This window comes from Belonocnema kinseyi, chromosome 6 (assembly GCF_010883055.1).
Source record: "Belonocnema kinseyi isolate 2016_QV_RU_SX_M_011 chromosome 6, B_treatae_v1, whole genome shotgun sequence".
Taxonomy (NCBI): domain Eukaryota; kingdom Metazoa; phylum Arthropoda; class Insecta; order Hymenoptera; family Cynipidae; genus Belonocnema; species Belonocnema kinseyi.
Genome location: NC_046662.1, coordinates 84,327,009 through 84,348,693, shown reverse-complemented (window position 1 = coordinate 84,348,693; position 21,685 = coordinate 84,327,009). Strand labels below are relative to the sequence as shown.

At 31.9% G+C, this 21,685-nt stretch overlaps 1 protein-coding gene across 3 annotated transcripts in view; it reads right to left on the bottom strand.

Moving 5' to 3' along the window:
- The window catches only part of LOC117175168 (metabotropic glutamate receptor 4), a 178,749-nt gene that overhangs the window by 93,130 nt on the left and 63,934 nt on the right, over positions 1-21,685 (bottom strand). The window contains exon 1 of one of the 3 annotated variants that reach the window (XM_033364767.1): positions 19,224-19,457. The exons of 1 other annotated variant lie outside the window; for it this stretch is intronic. In XM_033364767.1, coding sequence (XP_033220658.1) covers positions 19,224-19,250 — 27 coding nt within the window. In that variant the 5' untranslated portion in view covers positions 19,251-19,457. Of the gene's footprint in view, positions 1-19,223; positions 19,458-21,685 lie in introns of those variants that run through there. One more of the 3 variants, XM_033364768.1, reaches the window with a different exon arrangement.

Sequence of the window (21,685 nt, the reverse complement as noted above, 5' to 3'; positions counted from 1 at the left end):
TTGTGCTGAAAATTTTCAAATTCAACGGAAAATTTTTTTAAATATATATTTTGTAGTTTAAACAGAAGTAAAGTTTACGTATTTCGCCAAAATAAGTTTAAAAAAAATTAATGGGGGTAGCTACCCCCAAACAGTTCTTATCTTATGTCTATGATAATATATACTTTTCATACATAAACAAAATTGGGAAATTTATTTTATAACGATGGATGTAAAATAGAGTCTATCCAACACGAATAAAAAAATTACACGGGGCTAAAACACTCGCTAATTACATATAAAATAGCAAAATAAGTCTAAAATTGAGAAAAAAAATCCGAAAAAAAGATGTGTTGTATACAAAAAAGAGGATGAAGGTATTTAGGTATTTTTGAGCGAAAAACAGAACTGAAGAGGGTATTAATTTTAATGCGATCTGTTGTAAATGAATCACCTTGTTTCTTTCGCAAGATAAAATTTAACAATGAATGTACAATAATGTGTTATTGTGTATTCTGTGATAAATTTTATCTTGCGAAAAAAACAAGGTGATTTAAACCAAGATAGAAACTGTTCCGTTCAAAGATTAAATTGGAAAATAGCAGCTATGACTCGAATAATGTACGAAACCATGCAATATAAATACCTCAGAATCCGAAAGAAGATTCATTGTCAGTCTAATTTTCAACGCCATTATTCTGCCCTTATTTCTTTACAATTAGTTTAGTGAAGTGTAGTTTTTAACACTGATACTCTGTCTAACCCAAAGAAGCACAGACCGACAAACTTCACAGGAATCGCAGAATAAACCAAAAATTACCAATTAGAACGGCAAGTTTACCAGTAAATTTTTTAATTTCGATATTACATGAAAAGTCTGAATAGGAGAAGGTGCCCTGCCTTGAGCCATTTTGCATTTCCAAATTTGTTGTAACTAATTATTGATTAAGTTTCAAAAATTGACAATAACAGTTCAAAACGGTGGCCGCTCGACTATGTTAGAAATTTTTGTTTATAGATTTTTACCCACATTATTACATAACAAAATATTTAAACAATATTTTAACATTCAATGTTTTTTTTAAACAAACCTTTTCAACCTTTCTACAGGTTTGAAAATGTAGGTGAATCCTTTGAATGTTTTAAGTTTACTGCTTGCTACATTCCAAACATTAAATATAAAAGAAACTCCAATAAACATGAGGGGAATTGAAACAAAAGAACATTTTAAATCAATTTTGTTTTATGCCAAGCAAGAATTTAACGGGGTGGAGATGATGGTTGAAGAGTCCTTAGATTTCCAAGAACCTTTTAAAAATTCAGATGCACAAATCATAGAATATGATGTTTAACATCATATTCCAGATCCGCCTTTTTCACCTGCGGGTAGATGCACAAAAGATGAGGAAGAAATATCATACGACTATAAATTAAGAGCAGTAGAATATTGGAGAAGTGGAATGAAGAAAAATTTAAGTTTTGAGATTGTTCAGCAAAAATTCAGGAAAGTTCTTTCAGTAAAACAATTAAGACGTTGGGCCCATACTCTCCATAACAGCGGTACTTTTACAGAAAAAGTGGCTAGGATATGTGACATTACATTAGAGAATTTCAAAAAAGCAGTTGATAACAGGCTAATTATTCATGATAAACACATACGCAGGTGGGCATTACAAGCTCAACAAGAAATTGGCCATGAATATTTTCGCTTCTCGAGCATGGCTTGATAAATTTAAAAGCAAACACAGAATCGTTTCCAGAAAAGTAAACCGGTTTGTTACCAGAAAGACATTGGAAAATTTCAATGAGTTAAAAACAAAAGCAGATGAATTTGTAGCCAGTGTGAAGCAAGAGATAGCGAATGTTGGAGTACAGAATGTTTATAATTCGGATTTTTTAGCTGAATTTTAGACTTATTTTGCTATTTTATACAGAATTCGGGGCTGGTTTACCCCCGTGTAATTTTTTTGTTCATGTTGGACGGAATTCATTTTACTTCCATCTTTATAAAACTAATTTTCCAATTTTTTTATGTATAGAAAGTATGCATTATCATAAACACAAAATAAAAAGTGTTTAGGGGTATCTAACCCTATTAATTAAAAATTTTTCTTTTAGCGAAGCGCGTCAAATTTTTTTGCGTACCTTAAAATTAAACAAGCTTTGAAAATAATACGCACAAGACTTAATTAGAAAGGTCAATAATGCGAAACAATTTAGCGGTAGTTACCCTCTTCAGTTCTGTTTTTCGCTAAAAAATACCTAAATACCTTTAACCTCTTTTTTCTATACAACACATATTTTTATTTGATGTTTTTGCCAAATTTTAGACTTATTTTGCAATTTAATGCACAATAATACATTATTGTACATTAATTGTTAAATTTTATCTTGCGAAAGAAACAAGGTGATTCATTAACAATAGATCACATTAAAATTAATACCCTCTTCAGTTCTGTTTTTCGCTCAAAAATATCTAAATACCTGTGTATACAATACATCTTTTTTCGGATTTTTTTTCTCAATTTTAGACTTATTTTGCTATTTTATATGTAATTACGGGGTGGTTTATCCCCGTGTAATTTTTTTATTCATGTTGGATGGACATGTAAACTTTATTTTTGTCTTAACTACAAAATATATATTTTTAAAATTTTTTCCGTTGGATTAAAAAATTTTCAGCACAACTTTAAAAATATGTAGGATGGTTTACCTCCTCAATATATATATATTTTTTTGAGTAAATGACGTTATTCATCTATCATAACGAGGAAACTTTTCCAGTAAGTTTGATCGAAATCTATTTAGTTTTTAGACACAATACTATACAATCGACTCTTGAGACCCCTATCTTTGAGGTGCTGTTTCACCCTCTTAAAGTGTTTTCCCGCAGATATAAAAAAATACGTGTCGCTTAGTTTTTCGAGTACTATAACAGATTTAAGGGAGAATCAAATCGGCGAGGGACACCTGAAAGCCTTTCCTTGTCAGTGATTAAAAGAAACTAAAAAATATCCATTGAGTTGAGTAGAATCGAGTGAATTTAGTAGAATTAAAGTAATTTTTCTAAATAATTCAAAAGAATTGAAAAGAATTTAGGATAAATTCATAGAATTTCAGGATGGATTTTAATCTCATTGCAAATTATAAATAGAAATTAAAGTACTATACATTTAATGTACTATTTCATGATTATAAAAGAAAATATGTGTCAGTACTTTTTCTCCAAAGGAACAAATTTATGGGGCAGAGTTTGCCCAATAAAAATGTTTATCGGGCACCATAAGGACCGTAGATGGGTATATAGTAAATAAGATTTAAACAAAACTCTATTTGGGCTTCTATGAAGAGTATTTTAGTACTTTGAAATCTGATTGCTGGAAGGCGATAATGCTTTGAAATCGTTGCCTCAATAGCTTATCCTAACGAAATCAAAAGAATTCTTAGCTCCTTCATATTTCGTATATATATCATATGTATTAATAATTTATTTATCATTGAAATTTCTACAATTACATTTTTGAAATTATAATTTTGTGCAATTATAAAACACTTTGAAATTATACTATTAATTTTACCATTAAATATTTTAAAATTGCAAATTTTCATACTGAAAACCTTAGATTTAGTTTTAATAATTTTAGGTTGTTTGTTTCCTATTTTAGTCAATTTCAAATTAAACCATTTTAAAATTAAATTTTCTAAATTTCTTGTTTTTTTATTTTAATCGTAGAAAATTGTCTGGTGATTTAAATTTTTTGAAATCAAGGTGTGGATCTCGAAACAGTAAGGGTACACGGGTTATCGTTCGCAGATAATAAGGTTCTTATGGCAGTGTCAATCGAAGACTTGCAAAGAATGTTGAATAAATCGAATGCAAGCATAAATAGCATGTATCTCAAAATCCACGCAAATAAAACAAAAACTATGGTGTTGGAAGGAGAGAGTAAGAAAACACTGTGTACCATGGTATTAAATTATGAGAGAATTAAACAAGTAGATAAGTTCGTATACCTTGGTAGCTTATTTATTAGGGACGGTAAGATAGACGAGGATTTAAATAGACGCATAAACGAAGGTAAGAAGGTTATTGGTAGAGCAGGGTCCCTTATCAGAAGAAAAATATATCAAATAAAGCTAAGATGGCAATACATAATTTTATATTTGTACTGACTGTACTATACGGTAGCGAGACATAGACTTATCAAGAAAAAAATAAGATTAAAATTAACGCAATTGACATGAGATACTTACGTGCAGAAGAGACGTTAGTAGCCACATAGAGTCGCAAATGGAAGAGATCCTCTTCTTAAAATGGTCACGAAGCACGAAGAAGTGGGCAAACGAGAGTTTCTGTACAAAGCAGCGGAGGGGCTGCTGAAACACTCGGACTTAACTTCAGTATTTGGGGTGAGCATAATGCATCAAATCTTATCTATCTCAAGTACTCACTCCTGAAAGCCCGGATTAAGAAAGCACAAGAGAAAAACTTCCATGAACAGCTCCTCGATAAGAGGATGCACGGCATCTTCCACAGTAATGTGGAGGATCAGTCCATGTCGTGTGGGCTAACTTTTGTTTTCCTTAACCTACCGTCGCCACATTTTGAGCCAAGACATTCCGGATGATAGCTGCAGGGCGTGCCATGCACACCTCGAGCATTTAGTACACATACTATCTAGTTGTCCAACTCATGCGGGAACAACCTACATCCAGAGACACAATGCGGCACTAAGAGTGCTTTATTACCATCTCTGTCACTCTTACGGCATTAACCTTAATATCGCTCCTCTAAATGCTACTAGGGAAATCGACTCAATTTTCGAGAATGAATAGTGCCGCATATACTGGAACTTTATATTCTCGAAAATTGTTTCTTTTGCACACTCGAGGCCTGACATGGGTCTTCTTGACTTGGAGAAGTGAACCTTGTTCATTATCGTAATTTCGGCACGAGATAACAAAAACATCATAGCCAAGGAGAATCAAAAGAAAGAGAAGTATCGAGACCTTATAAGGAAGTTGCGACAATTGTACCCCGAATATTCTGTCAAACTAATAGTCCTTATCATCGGTGCGCTTCGAGGTGCCAAGCTTTCACCGGTTAGTAGCCTGAAAAGCATCCCTGCGTGTGAACAATATGATAAAACACTTGCGGAAAAAATGCAGAACGCGGTCGTCTTTGGGTCGCTCCGTGTCCTCAGGGTGCGCGAGACTTTTGCCAGGTCGTCGTATTGATTCCATTACAGACTGTAACCACCTATCTCATGGTCGTGAAACATGGCTGTGGCTGAAATTTTACCGCGGTTTCGCTGGGATCGGGTGCAGTTTTTCTGATTTGCACCCGCTCCCGGCGAAATCCTGCGGTTGTCCTTATGACAAACTTTTAATTATATATAGCTACCAATTTTTCATCGCTACGTAACGACTGTCTCCTTATACTCAGGTGTCCTGTAGATCACATCCGTTACAACATTTCTCGCATCGAGGTGGTAGTTGGACGTACACTTTACACAATGAATAATAAAAACAATAGTGTAACGTCGAAATGCATTGACGAAATGCATGCATCCAGGAAAGGTAAAGTTTTAGCCTACTGGGCGTTCGGAATGCTAGAGGGTTGAATGATCTTAAAGAAATAGGACTACGAGAAACTATGCGCGTACACGGAGAGAATTTTGATATTTATATTTCTTTTATCGCATATCCATAGTTCAAATAAAGTGTATGAATTTAGGGATAGTCGAGGTTCGGTTAGAAAAAGTCGAATAGTGACTATGAAAATGCAGATTAATATTCCTGATTGGAATAAATGGTAAGAACTTTAGACTCTTACATAAAGAATTACAGTATTTCTAAGTCGCTGTATTAAATTTAAAAGTGAATTCGAATAACGAAAATTAGTATAGTGCTTTGAAAGAAGTGAAATAGAATGTTGTACATTTCGTTACGAACGCCTTGCTATCTTTCTAAATCATTATATGAAAAATGGGGGTCACGCGATGTTGTGTTTTACGTTGGCACAAGGCAAAAAGAAATACGTAGAGAAGTGCATGAACGTGCACTATTAAATGGACTTCATATTACACTTACAAAACACTGTTAGTGGATATTTTTTCTTCTTTTTTGCTCTGTGATAATATATAATTCGTTTCCAAAAAACTACCCCTAAGTCATACATACATACCCCTCGTGAAATAAAACGTCTGAAGAGTTGAAAAACCACCTTTTAAAATGTAGGCATGCTTTAATGCTCAACATTAATTGCATTACACTTTAAAATTTCCCCCTCATTATCATTTCCTCAAAAAACTACCCTTCTACGTTAACGTATGCAGCAGAACATATGTGGCTGGCTACAGTGGGTTTGCTTACGCAGATTATACTAATTACTATACGCATATATAAACCTATTTCATATCTATAATTCGCACGCATTGCACTGAGACTCATGATTCTTTCGGTTCTTATATACTAAACGAGAGAAACGTATCACTACTTGTGAGAAACTTATAGTGCTAGGTCAAAAATTTCAGGTGCTTCAGACTTAATTACCTATCACATACGCAAACACACACACAATAAAAACTACGCACCCTACTATAAAGCGATTCATAACAAATTTGTTGATCTTTTTCAAATGCACAATTTCTGTCTACTCATCTTTTTCAGTATTTTGCATGCGTTCGAAGTCCTGAATCATCATTAGGATAAATTTTTCGTATTTTTGAATGCTATAAATATTCGGATACAGAAATGTTTAAATCTTGAAAAAAAGTTATCTCAACAATGTTTAAAATGCGCTCACTTTTTGAATTTTTATTTAAAATGGCTGGCTAAAGAAATTGAGCACAGTTTTTTTTATTCTGTAAAATGTAAAAGTAATTATAAGCTGATTTCAGAAGCAGTCGTGGAAATTTATACTAATAATCAGAATATTCTGGAGATATTTTAGATGTTGAAAGAAATCAATACAAATATTAAAAAATATTATCATTAGAATTATCTCGGGACGCCTACTCAAATTCTGTAAAAAAAATTCCCTGACAATTCTAGGTTGCTGCCAGGTATCTATATATTTTCCCAAGGTATAATTTTCCTGCATAATGAGCCACTCAAGTATTAAATATCACATTGTTTTAACCAAATCTGATCCTACATCCCTTAAAAAGTATTACATAATACTTTTAAAAAAACCTTCCGTTATCCATTTGTGAATAGTTAAATGTTAGTTAACTAAGTTTATTTAAAGTGGTAAAAAATAGGAATAAATAAAGCATGGTCCCAAAAAGTATATTTTTAAAAATATCTGCCCTACAAATTGTTCCTTTTGCTGTCAAAATGTCCCCTGAATATTGTTATTATTTATAAAAAAATATTCAGGCATCTCTCAAGTCTATTTTTGCACAAAATTTCTTTTTTAGCTTCCACTATTAATTTATAATTTTACTCAGTGCATATGCATTTTATCGTTTTTCTATTCTAAAGTAAAAAACCATTAGAATTAGAATTTTAGAAGAAAAAAATAAGGATACATAGGAATAATCTTTTTCTTTTTCCGTATAAATATATAACTGTATAGAAACGGTATAATTTTGTATATAAAATCAAATAGTATTTCTTAATTAATGAAAGTAACTTTACACAAGGACAAGAAATTTCCTAAAGGTGCAAGCTTTTAAGAAAGTTATAATTACCAATAAAAAAATCCAACTCTTAACGAAAAATGCCTTTAATATATTGAACTCTAACCTACTTGAGCCTACGGGAAAAATGAACTTTCTCATTATTTTTTATAAATTGTTTTTTTACTATTTTAATAGCTGCTTAAAATTTGGATGATATCTAACATATTCATATTTTCAGTAAAATATATTCAGGAAGAAATTCCGTTCAAACCTCCTGAAAAATATGCAATTATATCAGACAAAAATCGTGAACATTTCACTTCAAAATTAAGATGAAAAAATATTGATTAATTATTCATTATTTAAAGAAACTAAATAAAATAATAAATATGGCAATGTGAACCTGCTAAATTCTGAATTTTCAACGAAAGTTTAAATTTTCAATATTTTACTTACTCTTAGAGCTGACGTAGAACGTAATTAAATTCTTTATTATGTACCACGATTTTTCTAATGTCTAAGTTTTGAAGGAAATAACCTTATAACAACATTTTTCGTTAAATAACACTAGCTATAATTTAAAGAATTTTATAATCCCAATAATCTATATCTGGAGCTTTGTTAATTTATCATTTGTGGGGTAGACGCTGGACCGAAAATCTTGAAATGACCGAGAATTTTTTGAGTCTAGGAAAAGCCGAAAAGTGAGTATGATTGTGAATTTATTTATTCAACAGGAATTTTACAACTTTTTAGAAGAACTATCTATTAAATCACTTGGAATATCACAAATATCATGTTACATAACAAAATTTAATTAAAAATAAATTTGATTTCAATTTTTTTTAATACTAAGTTTAGTTGTTAACTGTTTTAATTGCTACATCATTTAATTTACAACGCCTAATTCAAAAATCTTTTAGTTTACAGTTTTTAGTTTCATGTCATCATTTTCAAACTTAAATTTTCAATTGAAAAAATTGAAAAATAAAACTATACAAATTAATTAAGGATTTTAAATCGGGTTTAATTTAAACAATTTACAGCATTTGACGTTGAAAATTAAACTTTTTCAATACCAAATCCTTAATAATTAAGCAAATTGAAATGTCTGATCCAAACTTTATAAACTAATTTTAATGTGAAAAAACTTTAAATTGATATATTCATTAATTAAACGATTTTATTTTATTTGAAAACCTATTCAAATTTCAGAGTGCGACATTCAAACTTTTAACGTTACAATTGTTATTGTAACGTTAAGTAACAATGGAAAATTATCAATTTGAAAGAACCAAAATTAAAAAAATTAAATTAATTTTGGTATTACTTGAAATGATAAAATGCCAATTTTCGTTGAATTGGCAGTACATTTCATATTTGTAATGTTTTTATTGAGTTGGAAGAAATACAGTTTATTTTACTTGGAAGAGGCCATTTTTTTATTTTCAAGATTTTTATTGTGTTTGAGGAAAGATTTTTTTATTTTTGTATTTTTGATCTGAATTAGAAGAGGATAATTAAAAAATAGAGGAAATTCTAATTCTCGCAAATCCCTGTTGCAGATATCACTAGTAGTACTCATTTCAATACACATTCTTTCTACGCCCCAGTTGGCGATGATCCGAGCGAAGTAAAAGGCTTCTGGGACACTATAAGTTGCAATAAGTACTAGCGATCGCAGTAATAGAATCATTCGTCTAGTAGTTATGAATGGATGTGTTATCATCCACCGTCAGGGTAAATAAAGTATGCTAGCTAATTTCGGGGATCTAAGGACAAATAATAAAGGATAAAGATTAGTTAGTGGATGCTTAGAAAATGGCTTATTTAAACTCGGACTCCGAAGGTACGAGCTTCAAAGTTACGAGCGCTCCACAGATACGAGCGTCTCAACTCCAACGGAGTTTGCGGAATTTTTTCCCCCAAATCCCCACCCTTTTCGAGAGTCACGAGTCGATGCTGAATTGCACACCCGCGCGTGCGCAAGGTAGACCTGTGTGCTTTCTGACACATTACTTCTAAAATCTATGTGTCGCAGGAGTGAGAGCCCCTTTCACGGTCGTGTCTTTAGAAATCACGATTGCCGGGCCTCTCATACCTGCGGAGCCTGAGTGTACTTGGTTTATGCATAAAATGATCCACATGTAAAGCTGGTGTAGATGAGATAGACACAGTATTATTGACTTTGTTGTTGCGGATAAAAGACTAAGGGAGCTAGTAAAGTAAGCTAGTAAGTGAAGCTATCAAAAATACAAAGGTCCTGAGGGGCTCTAAATGTAATACTGTTCATTAGCTTCTAGTCTCTAAAATAAACTTAGTTCAAGGATAGTGAAGAAATAGAACCGAAGAGACGAAGCAAAGGCGAATCAAGATTGACAATTTACAGACACCGGAAGTGCAAATGGATCCACAGAACAGGATATACAAACGCATAAATCTGGCAACGTGGGGGGGGGGCGCTAATACGCAATAACGATATAGAGGGCGCTTAAACTATGTTCCAGGATATCATTGTTAGAAATGCGACCCTAATGTGGGGGACTGTGGTTGTAAGAAGAATAGCGATGCTTGGTGGAATACTGACATCCTTGCAGCCGTCCACAGAAAGAGACAAGCGCATCTAAGAAAATTGAGCATCATAGCCCTTAGCAATGAGGAGAAAAATAGATTTTAGCATGATTACAAAGACAAAAAGGGAGAGTCAAACTACCAGTCAAAGAAAGTAAAGATAAAATCAAAACAGAGAAAGAGGAGAAAATGCAAAGCAATTTTGAAGAAAGAAAAAATATTTTATAAGTTGGCGCTGATTAGTATGTAAGAAAATAAAAGTACAGAGTTAGGAAGCGTGAAAAAAATATATAGAGTGAAACGCGGTATGATACAGACGGCATATCAGACGCTTTTAGACTCTTTTATAGGGCAGTCAACGAAGGACGTCCACCTCAAATTAATTCCAGAATAGCTAAATTTTTGTATGTAGTTTCTAGTTAGTATACTTAACTAAGTTTCAACTAAAAATTTTTTTATCATGTATTTCGTGTTATAAAAAAAGACGGTTCGCCCATTAAACACGTGTATATATAATTCAGTCCTTACAAGCTAACATTGCAAACATACAGAAAATAAGATGAATTTCTCGTTATAAAATTGTAAAGATTTGTGAATTATTTTTTTTCTTTTTTACTATCAACCATGACAAGGCAGTTTTTATTTAAGTACAATAAATATGGTGGTGGATCAATGCATTTGAAACATACCATTGCAACTGTAGTGAATGTAAATGAATCTTATAAACACATCTATGTTGTTTTCATCACGCCTATGACATAAAAAATTACATTAAGGGGTTAGTACAGGAACTCTGATGTTTTTGTTTAAGATTTTTTTATATTAATAATTATTTTATTGATTGAAACTTTTTACACATAAATATTGACATCAAATACTATTAGAAAATTTTCTTTTCATTTGTATTCCATCGTAAATATGGCTGGTTCGGCTGCTTGAAGTTAACCTTGCTAAAATCTGTTTGGCATAATATCTCTATTTCTAAGCATCGGAAATAAAAAAATCACAATATTATTCAACAGTAGAGTTGAAGTTATGGTTGAGACCGCAGAAATTCAAATCCGAAAAAAATAATAAAAAATGGTGGATTAAAAATTTTTGCATCTATTTTTACCATAAATTGTTTAAAAAGGGGTTAAATATTAATCAATGATAATCCTTACGGTTAGACGATACGCACACATGTGCAGAATAAGCTGTAAAATTTTCAGCCCGATCGGTCTAGTAGTTTTTTTAAAACATGTCAACCAAGTCGAAAAACGTTATTTCGAGTAAAGTGTGTTTTTTTTTCTCTCTAAAATAAATCGAAAAAATTATGATTTTTTGACATCTTCCTGAACTTTCCGACCAAAGTAACTACTTTCACAGTATTTCTACATATATTTAATGCAAGAATTCGTCATTTTGTGAAATATCGATTTTTTGAAAAAAAGTTCCTGTACTACTCCCTTAACCTGATGAGGCCCTACGTTTAATGGGCGAAACTTCTTTTCTTATAACATGAAATAAATCACCAAAAATCAAAGAAATCGCCATATTTTTAACAACGAAATAAATTTTCAACCAAAAACATAATATTTCTACCAAAAAAGATGAATTTCAAGAAAATACATAAATTTTCCACCAAAAAGGCGAATTACTCATTAAGGAGATTATTTTTCTACCACAAAAGACAAAGTTTTAACATAATACAGAAATTTTCGAATAAATAGGAAGATTTTCAAGTAAAGAAGATAAATATTTAACGAAACATGGAGTGGTTGAATTTTCAGTTAAACATTTACCTGATGATTTGAGCAAGAACTGTTCTAAATGAATGGTCGGGAACCATAAGGGGCTAACCCTAATTTGGAAAATTTTTTAGGAGTACGGAAAACCTGTTCCCTGAGTAAGTGTTGATATAACCTTCTGAGGATCTTCGTTATTTCATTAAAAATAGTAAAATTAAATTTTTTCATACTTTTTCCAAAGATCGTCAGAGCTATGCCATAATTGGGGGCTCATTTAAGGCTCATTCAATAACCAAAAATAAAATTATGGCACCGGATTTTTTCAAAAAAATGCATGGTACTGCCAGTTTTACGTAAAGCTAGCAGTACCATGGTAAAAATATTCGTTATGTCAAATTTTTGGTTTCACATGAATTGATGGCTCAATGAAGGCTCTTGCATGATCCACGGCGCGATTTTTCAAAAACATCACATTACTATTAGGTATCAGAAATAATTCAATTTTAGTTCTAATTCAGTTTTTTTTTTTTAATCTAATGGGCAAATATTCCAGTCTTAAATTATTTATTTGGAAATGTTTTTAAACTGTCCTGTTTTCAGAATATTAATTTGAAATAATTCGATTTCGAGATTCTTTAATTAAAAATAAAATTATTCAATTTCAATCGCTTTGAATTTGGAACGATTAACTATTAATTATCATCCCATTAAGCCATATTCCTTTCGGTGTAAGCATGACTCACTCAGTGAGGAAGGAAGTTGTAGGAGACGGTAAAGGGGGAGAGGGAGGTATAGATTTTTAGATTGATTTAGAATATCCTTGTTATTCATTTAAATAACACGCTCTTTCCGCAACACTGCTCCGACCCAGGTCGCTGATTAATCTCTCTTGCGATCAAACCAGGCGAAGAGCGTTACAAAGTCATTATCTAAATGTCTCCACTCGGGCCCATTAGTATCCGAGGTCTCACTCGTTGCTTACTAAACTATTTGTTAGGAATTAAAAAAATTTAATCCTAATGGTTTGTTCTGGAATTTTTTTCCTATGTCGAGCGATGAACATGATGGTGAATTTATTTTTCGATCTCAGACAAATTTGTTTCATCAAGTTTAATGTTACATAATAATTTTTTTATGTATTTAAAATTTTTAAATTTCAGAAGTATTAAATTTTAATTATTCAATTTATTTTGCATTCTAAATTGTCAAATTTTAATCGCTTTCAATTACAAATGATTTAATTTCAAATCTTTTTTTATCTTATTGAATTTTAAAGGTTTTAACTGCTTTTATTTATAAATATGAAATTATAATATTAAAATTATTTTTGACATTTATAAATAATCATGTTTTCGAAATTTTAATCTGAAATCATTTAATTTAAACATTCTTTAATTCTAAAAAATTTAGTATTGAACGCTTTGAATTGGAAACTATACAATTTAAAACTTATCAAATTCAAAATCTTTCAATATCCAGCCGAATCTGGATTTAGTTATCCTGGATTTAGTGTTTCCGAGAATTAAAGTCGCACGACGAGGAAGGGTGAAAGGAGCTGCAGGGGATATGCGATGCTCACTCAGGCGTGATGAAACAGAGAAGCAAAACAGAGTAGAGGGAAAATATTTCCTAGAATCTCTATTTAATGTCACGCTCAGCCCCAAAACCGATACTAAATCCAGATTTAACTGTATTTTATTTTTAATTTCAAGTTCTTGCAATCCAAAATTAATTAATAATGTTTTACATATTTTTAAATCTTAATGTTAGAAAATAAAAATCCAGGGATGTAATCACGTGCTTTGCGCGTGAGCATTTGCTGCTAGTAATAATTTACTCTGGTATAATTACAGGGTGAAAAGCAAGGTTGAGAATGTAGAGAGTAAAATAAGTGAAGTTTGAAAAAGTTTAATTCGGGGTAATTACTGATCAAGTTTGAAAAATATGACGGGAAACCTAGATTGGCAATTTTGAAAGTGGTTTTAATTGAAGCTAACTGAGAACGCCCGCAAATACCGCTAAATTGGAATCCGTATCGATGAACCGAAATTAACACAGTCATGCACGTACCCATGCATACTATCAAATAATGTCCTTGACCGTATGATTTTGTTGCCGTAGTACAACTACAATTTTATCCGACGATCAGAGCGAATTTAATTGTCAATTGCGGCTAATCAATCTCATTCAATTTGTATAGCCGCGTATGAATACTGAACAACAAACAGAGCCCAAAATTTAATTTAAAAAAATCATTGTACCGATTTCTTCAAGTTTCAGAACTTTAGAGATGCTATATATAATTTAGGGAATTTTTAATTAAAAAGACTTCTTTTAATTATGAAAAATTAAAGCGTGGAAAGGTAAACGATGCTGAATCCAATCAATTTAATTTTATTAGTAATCCAGGGAATTTTTCTAGAAGAATAATTTGTACATGTGCATTAGAATAGAACAATTTTTTTTGAATTTTAATGCATGTCGCCCCGGAATTTATTTAAATAAACACAAAAATTCGTTTAACAAAATAAATGCAACTGACGCGCTGAGACTGCTATCCTCCTGCTGTTTGGCACGCTTCCCTCACTCAGCACCGCCTTACTCTCGATCTTGCGGTCTGCGCATCACGAAGATGCCATAGACTTAAATTCTAGGACTATAGTCAACCGAGGGTTCTTATATCGAGAGTTGAGTAAATTTCCTAATAAGTGGGACGATGGTCGTGGGGACTAAAGCGTAGGCTTTGGACCCACTCCTTCGGCTTGCCGGTTCGATTCCCGCCTCGCACTCTGGAAGAGTCTCGGTGGCCCATGCGGTGAACACTAGCCTAGCAAGGGAGTTGTTCATCTCCGGAGAGTCGTGGGACCGGTACCTCTAGAGAAAAAAAAGGTGTTTTCTCTAAGTACTTAAGGCTGTTGCTCTTGGTGGTTCAGAACCCACCTTAAACTGTAGGTCCCCCTTCCACCCCCAAGTAAGTGTGTGGACGGTGTGTAAAGGAATAGAGAAGGTGTAAGAGAAATGTAAACCCTTAGGGGACACATTAGAAAAGAGAAAGAGTAAATTTCCTAATTGAAAAAAGTCGTTTTTGTACATTTTAGCCAGGATCGTTAATATTAGATGAATCGAGTTGAAACTCATTACTTCTCTTCGCACTAACCTTAAGAATACAAATGAATAATTATTTTTTTAATATTAGCCCCATAAGAGTGTTTTATTGGGTTAAAATAACCCAAGTGAAAGATTCTGTTTTGAGAATTTTGGCGTTAATTATACTTTCTTGATGATTATGTTAATAAAAATTGTTTCTACTACATGAAATTCTAACTTCAACTGACAGTAAATTGTTAACATAAATTGCTTAAACACTTTATTATTGTTTTCGGCAATGTTCTCGTAGAATAGAGTTAGAAAGTCAAGGTTTTTCTGAATTTATCAAACTTAGTTTGAACTTTTCATTGCGATTGAGGCAGTAATCAATTGAATTTAACAGAAATAATTTGTAAAACAATTTATTATTATTTACAATGGGGAGCGGCGGGTAATGTGGCGCACATGTTATAACAATCTCCATTCACAGTTAAATATGTTGAAAACGGTAGTGAAATAATATAGAGTACGTAAATAAATATGTTATCCACCCAATGCGTATGATTACTATTGAATTTACGTCTATTAAAGTAGTTAACTATCCAGTTTTACAAAAAATGTGCCTGAGCCAAGTTATCCTTCCTGGTTAGCTAATGTGGCGCGCTTTTAGTGCAATTTCGGAAATGGAAGTAAAAGTTGTTTACTGAGTTCAATAAAATTCATTTCGGATAAATGATGGGCTCAAATAATTACTTATAAATAGTGTGCAACTTAAACGTTATATATTATGTTTTTTAATCCGGTAAAATGCTACTGTACTTTTTCGCTACTTTTTATTCACTTTAGAAATATACACATAACACCCAAAAATAACTTTTTATTATAAGAATTGAGTGATTAGCTTTATTGAGCAAATTTTTTAACTATACAAAACAGTACACATAAAAAAATACAGTACAGTAAATACCTCTCGCTATAAGTCTATCAATTTCTGTAAATAAGGGTCCACCACATTAACCGCCGCGCCATATTACCCGCTGCTCCCCTAATATTCTCTTGGAATAATGCTAGAAATTTTCAGTTTTTCTAAAAAAATGTACTTGTGGTCCACTTTTGAGTCAGAATGATGTAATAATTAGTTCAGTTGAGAAACACAATTGTTTAAACAATTTATTATTATCACAAAATTTCAATTTTAATACCAAATTTTCTGTTTTTTTTTTAATTCTTCGAAATCGTAGAATACCAGATTCAAATACTTGATAGTCGCACAATTTCCAGTTAAAAGATTTTGTAATTGAAATATTTTAATTCGAAAACACCATATTATAAGCCTGTTACGCTCCCAGAAAAGTGAGCGTTAAGACAGGTCTTTACCATACCATCCAGCTAGCGTTAATTAATTAGTACTAAGTGCCACCGCACAGGCAGGTAAATAGTTCCACAAATAGCCACTGAATGACGCACAATGTATTTTATTAATTTACTGCAGATACATACACACACACACACACACCGAACTCTCGTTTTCAGTCAAGTGTCGGGGGTTGCCTTCAAATGGCTTTGGACTGATTTTGCGGGAAAAGAAACGTAAACAGTAAGGGCCGCCTGCCTCGTTTCCAATTGGAATATATATATATATATATATATATATATATATATATCCCAACCGCTCTCGCCCTACTTTCTTGAGAAACTGCGCGAGCCAGCAGTTCTTGGAAGGCCGAAAACGGGGCGAGTGAAGCTCAAACAGATGAGACCCACATCAACCGCAGTTTATATTTGTAACTATTCGCACACTCAAACTCGTAAAAAAACAACCGAAATCCCACCCACTTACAGTGATGGCGAAATGAAAGAAGAGAAGCAAAATTTAGCACCCCAAAAATCTAAGTTTAAATATGAGCTAGCCTTCGAGGAATTTGACAGATTAAGGAAACAAAACAGAAGAATATTTGGCCAGTGATCATCATCATTATCAAAAAACAATAATTTCATTCAAATAAAATATCTTACATCACTCAGAGGGGAATAGGACCATAGAACACAGTTTTTTCTCGCCGTCCTGTAAACATTAAATTCCCTGCGTAAAGACGTATGTAGTCCTACGAGTGATGTTATGTGCTATTAAATTCAGTGCCTCCAGAATAAATTCACAACAAAAAATTGAGAAAAAAAATTAAATTTTCAAAAATTCGAAAATGTTCTAAAATATTGAAATTCGAAACTCAACATTCCAAATTCGGTAATTGGAATCATATTTGATCTTCTTTTGTATCCTTCCTTTTCATTTTTAAAGAGAAATATTTAAAAAAATGTCTGACTTTTTGTTAAAGATTGAAAAAAAAAGAATTATTTAAATTTAAAATTTTTTCAAATTATGCTGCTTATAATTAAAATATATATCAAATGAACGATCTCAAATTGATACCTCAGTAATCGAAAAATGTCTTTAATTAAACTTAGTCGTTTGGTTTTCCTAGATCATCACGTAGTAATACCTTTCTATATTTAAATTGAAATAGGAAAAAAATGGCAGCTCGTACCTTCCGACTTTTATTTCTTCGTATTCTAAGACTTCATGTTCCTGATGCGGCGATACATTATTATATTTTTTCGTCAGATCCATGTTAGATCATGTGTGAGATCTGAGGAATCTTAATTTTTTCTGTTCACCTGTTCTAAGTATATTTCAAGTGTTTTTATCGATCATGTGTAACGAAAAAATTAGAAGTTATAATCGTGATCGCGGAAAAAGCAAATCTCGAAGAGATCAGGAGTCTTATATTCGTGAAATTGGTCAAAGTTAGTACTGATTTTGCAATAAGGTTAGGTTTCGGCGTGACCACGTTTCTAGGTGTCCAGCATCCATGGAGGATATTATGAGAAAAATTAATCTGCTATTTATTTATAGGATATTATCTTAATATCAGAAAAAAGACTGTGTTTTATACATTACAGAAACAAAAAATGCAGACTCTCTTGGTTTTATACTTAATTTTGAAAAATTATGATTGAAATCTACGCATGAATGTAAATTTTTGGGGTTTTTCTTTAATAGTATAAACTTGACAGTTGGAGTACCAAAAACGAAATGTCTAATTAGAGATTTTGCACATGGCATTGATATTTTAGTTTCAGCATGTCCTGGTGTAAGATATGGGTGGTTATAATACAAAATCTATACTGACAAGAAAAATGTTTAGCTTTAAAAAATGTTAAGGGAAATAAAATGAAATTGTGAAAGGAGGTAAAACCTGAGCTTTAGCGTTGGATTAAAAACTTTTCTGTCACAAATAATCTTATTATAGGTTCTCTGTTTCGCTCAGAAGTTTTTTTCAGACGCGCCATTAACGGGACGGGGCGCTTATTATAACTGAGAATAAAGTTCTATAAATTTTTTGGGATTAAAAGCTGCCTTTAATGCTCTTGGAAATTTTGAAACTAACTACATTTCTTGACAGATCTGACTTCGAATCGATAATACCACAAAAATATTCTATATTATATGAGTGGGGCGCAGCATACAAAATTGCATAATCAAAATGATTAATGACCAGGCAGAAGAGTTTTATTAGTAACTTATTGGCCTACTCAAATGTGGTCTCCTTTCTCAGAGTTATTAACTGACGAGCAATAGTATTAGGCCTACGAGTCAATTTACTTACATCTCCTTTAAGAGAAGTTTATCCGCTAGCCTCTAATCTTATTCTGATAGCCGAGAAACTTTGGAAAGCTTTTCAAAGAAAAGGAATCTCGAAATCGACAGTTTTCATTTTAATCGATTTTTTTCATGATAGCATCATTATCTTAGACGAAAATTAAATAAGATGACAATCCTTTGCGACTGTGGTGGCAATATTGTACTAAAAATAAAATATTTGTATTTAATGATAGCGATAATCAATTACTCAAGATATTTTTTAAAGGCATCCCGTTGACCAAACGACAGAAACATCGATATAACTCTGCTTGGGATCCTCAAATTGTGCTTCGGTATAAAAAAATGGTACCCTAAAAATTGACTCTCTATTAAAAACTTGGCACTAAAATTAGCAATGTCAATAGGATCAAAAACGTAAACGTAAGTTTAAAAAACACAAGAAAATTTATAAATAAAATAAACGTAAAGAAAACATATCAGAAGAAAAAGGTGGCATAAAAAAACCCCACTCAGCGAGTAGAGGAAAAAGCCCTTTACAATTCTAATGAAAATGAGGAAACTCACCATCAGATGCTCATAAAATCTATACATATGCAATTCGTAGGTCAAAGAGAAAAAGAAGTTAATTCGGCTAGAAAGACATCGATGAAGAGATCAGCTCTCACCATAGTCACATGAAGATCGAGATCAGCTCGCACAATTACCACCACAAGGAATGGAACAGCCACGCGCACAACCGTGAAAAGCAGTTACCCAGTCAACTTAAAACCGAACACACCAAACACGACCGCTCTCGTCGATCGTTCAAGCATGCCTGATAAGAGCCTATTAATTAGTATCAAAATTCGGAGCCTGCCGTAATTGTTCTAGTCGACCGCGTATGTATACAAACCCGAATTTTCCAACAATACGTGCTCGAATAATGGGTCTGCTGCTAGTATCGTAAATATCGTTCGAACTTAAGGAAAAACAATCTTAGTAAAATTATTCGAAGAAATAAAAATCAAAGGTATATTAAATTCATATGACTCACATTATTCTAATCGAATACCGCACATCTCAACGTCTGCAGACATTATAACAAAACAGATATTTTTCAGATTAAAATTTCGAAAAGGGTACAAATATTCAAGGTAAACGAACCGCAAACTTGTCTGATTACACCTTTTTGCGAAAAGCATCCAGAATTTTGCATGGCTTCAATGTTAAAAATACACATAGAAAAACAGCTCCGTTAATAAAGAACATTAGTAATTTGTTTATTACGTATAATATAATTCCGATTGAACTTCAATCACAGTTAAATTCGTTTGATCGCTCAATTTTGAATGGTTACAATTTCAGTGTTGTGAATTTTCCATTTTTATCTTTCATAAGTTCTAATGTTACAATTAAAATTGAGGAATTTGAGTTAAATTTTCAAATATAAGTTTAGTTAAAATAATTGAAATTTTAACAAGATTGATTGTAGGAAATTTTTAATATTACAGTTCTTGGTAATTAAAATGTTGTTTAATTTTTAATGAATTTCGGTTTCATTTAATTTTCACTTTTCCGCAGATGGAATTTTCTAATTTTTAATATTTAAATTTCAACTTTATTTTAGAATAATTCAATTTAATTTAGTTTTCAATTTAAAATTGATAGATAACAATTGCTTTGAATTAAAAATTATTTCAATTAAAAAATGTTCAATTTTTAATTTTCAACTTTTGCATGCATTTAATTACAATCAATACAGTTTTAATTCCGTTAAATTTTGAATGATCCAGTTGTTGAAATTATAATCCAAAATTGTTCAATTTTGAACATTTTTGAATTGTTCTATTTTTGAAATTTATTCTGAAATCATTCAATTTCGAGATTCTGTGATTAAAAAAATGGTTCAATATTAAAAGCTTTGAATTAGAAAATATTGATACGGTGACCTTAATGATGCGAAATTTTTTAATTAAATAGGACATAATGAATAATTAATGTTTTTTAATTCAAATATTCGAAATGTCAGAGATTTTCACTATTAAATCTTTCCAAATTGCTAAATCTGATATTTAAAGGCTGGGCAGTTCGTTTTATATTTAATAGTCGTAGTTTTGAGTATTCTAAATTGTTTGGTTTGAACTTTAAACGTAGATAATTGTTTGCTATTCTAAATTCTTCGAAATTGTAGAATATCAAATTGAAAGACTTTATAGTTGCAAATTTTTCAGTTCAAATAAGTTGTAATTGAATAATCTTGAATTAAATGCCTTCAGAATCAATTGTAACCGGTCCGAATAAGAAGTGCAATTTTGTATACACAATGTCTATTCGCTGTAACGAATTAAGGTACTTTATTAATTACGTATGGTATGGTGATATACAATGTCAAGAGAATGAACGGAACTGTCGTGCAGTGCCTATGAACTGCCTCCCATCCTTACAGGCCTAGTTTCCAATACAAAATTTTCTATCATTAGTTTCTATTTCGCATTGTCTAATTCGCATTGTCAGTGCCTCATGGCAACATAGGTATGGCATTTTGGGTGCTAACGTGCTGCGTAGTGGCTCTATTACCAAAACTACAATTATTATAACAATTTCCGAAACAATGTTTTAATACGTCAATAGTTCCATGTATACATTTCATTCTATTAGGCCAGCGGCAAACCCCCAGAAAGTCGCTTAGAAACACGAAAGAGTGACCAGATCATTCCTAGTCGCTAATAATAACCTACCTTTATGTTTTCGAGGATGCTGAATCCGAATCTGAAATTTATTTTATCCTAAAATTGGGGGAACATTGTCAAAATCGACAATTACGTCAAAAATGAGTAAAGTTATTTTTCATGATTTTTCGTGTTCAACTCGCTGTCACTCAGCCAATTATGAATATTTTTCTTTGAAAATTTTATGGCATATTTGTGAACATATTCGTAAACTTATAAAGGTTGTCCGAAATCTCTAAAGCATTTTCCGATTAGTAGGGAAATTTTGGAAAAAAAATTTTCTGCTAATCCGACTCGGCGCATACTTTTGCAAAAGTT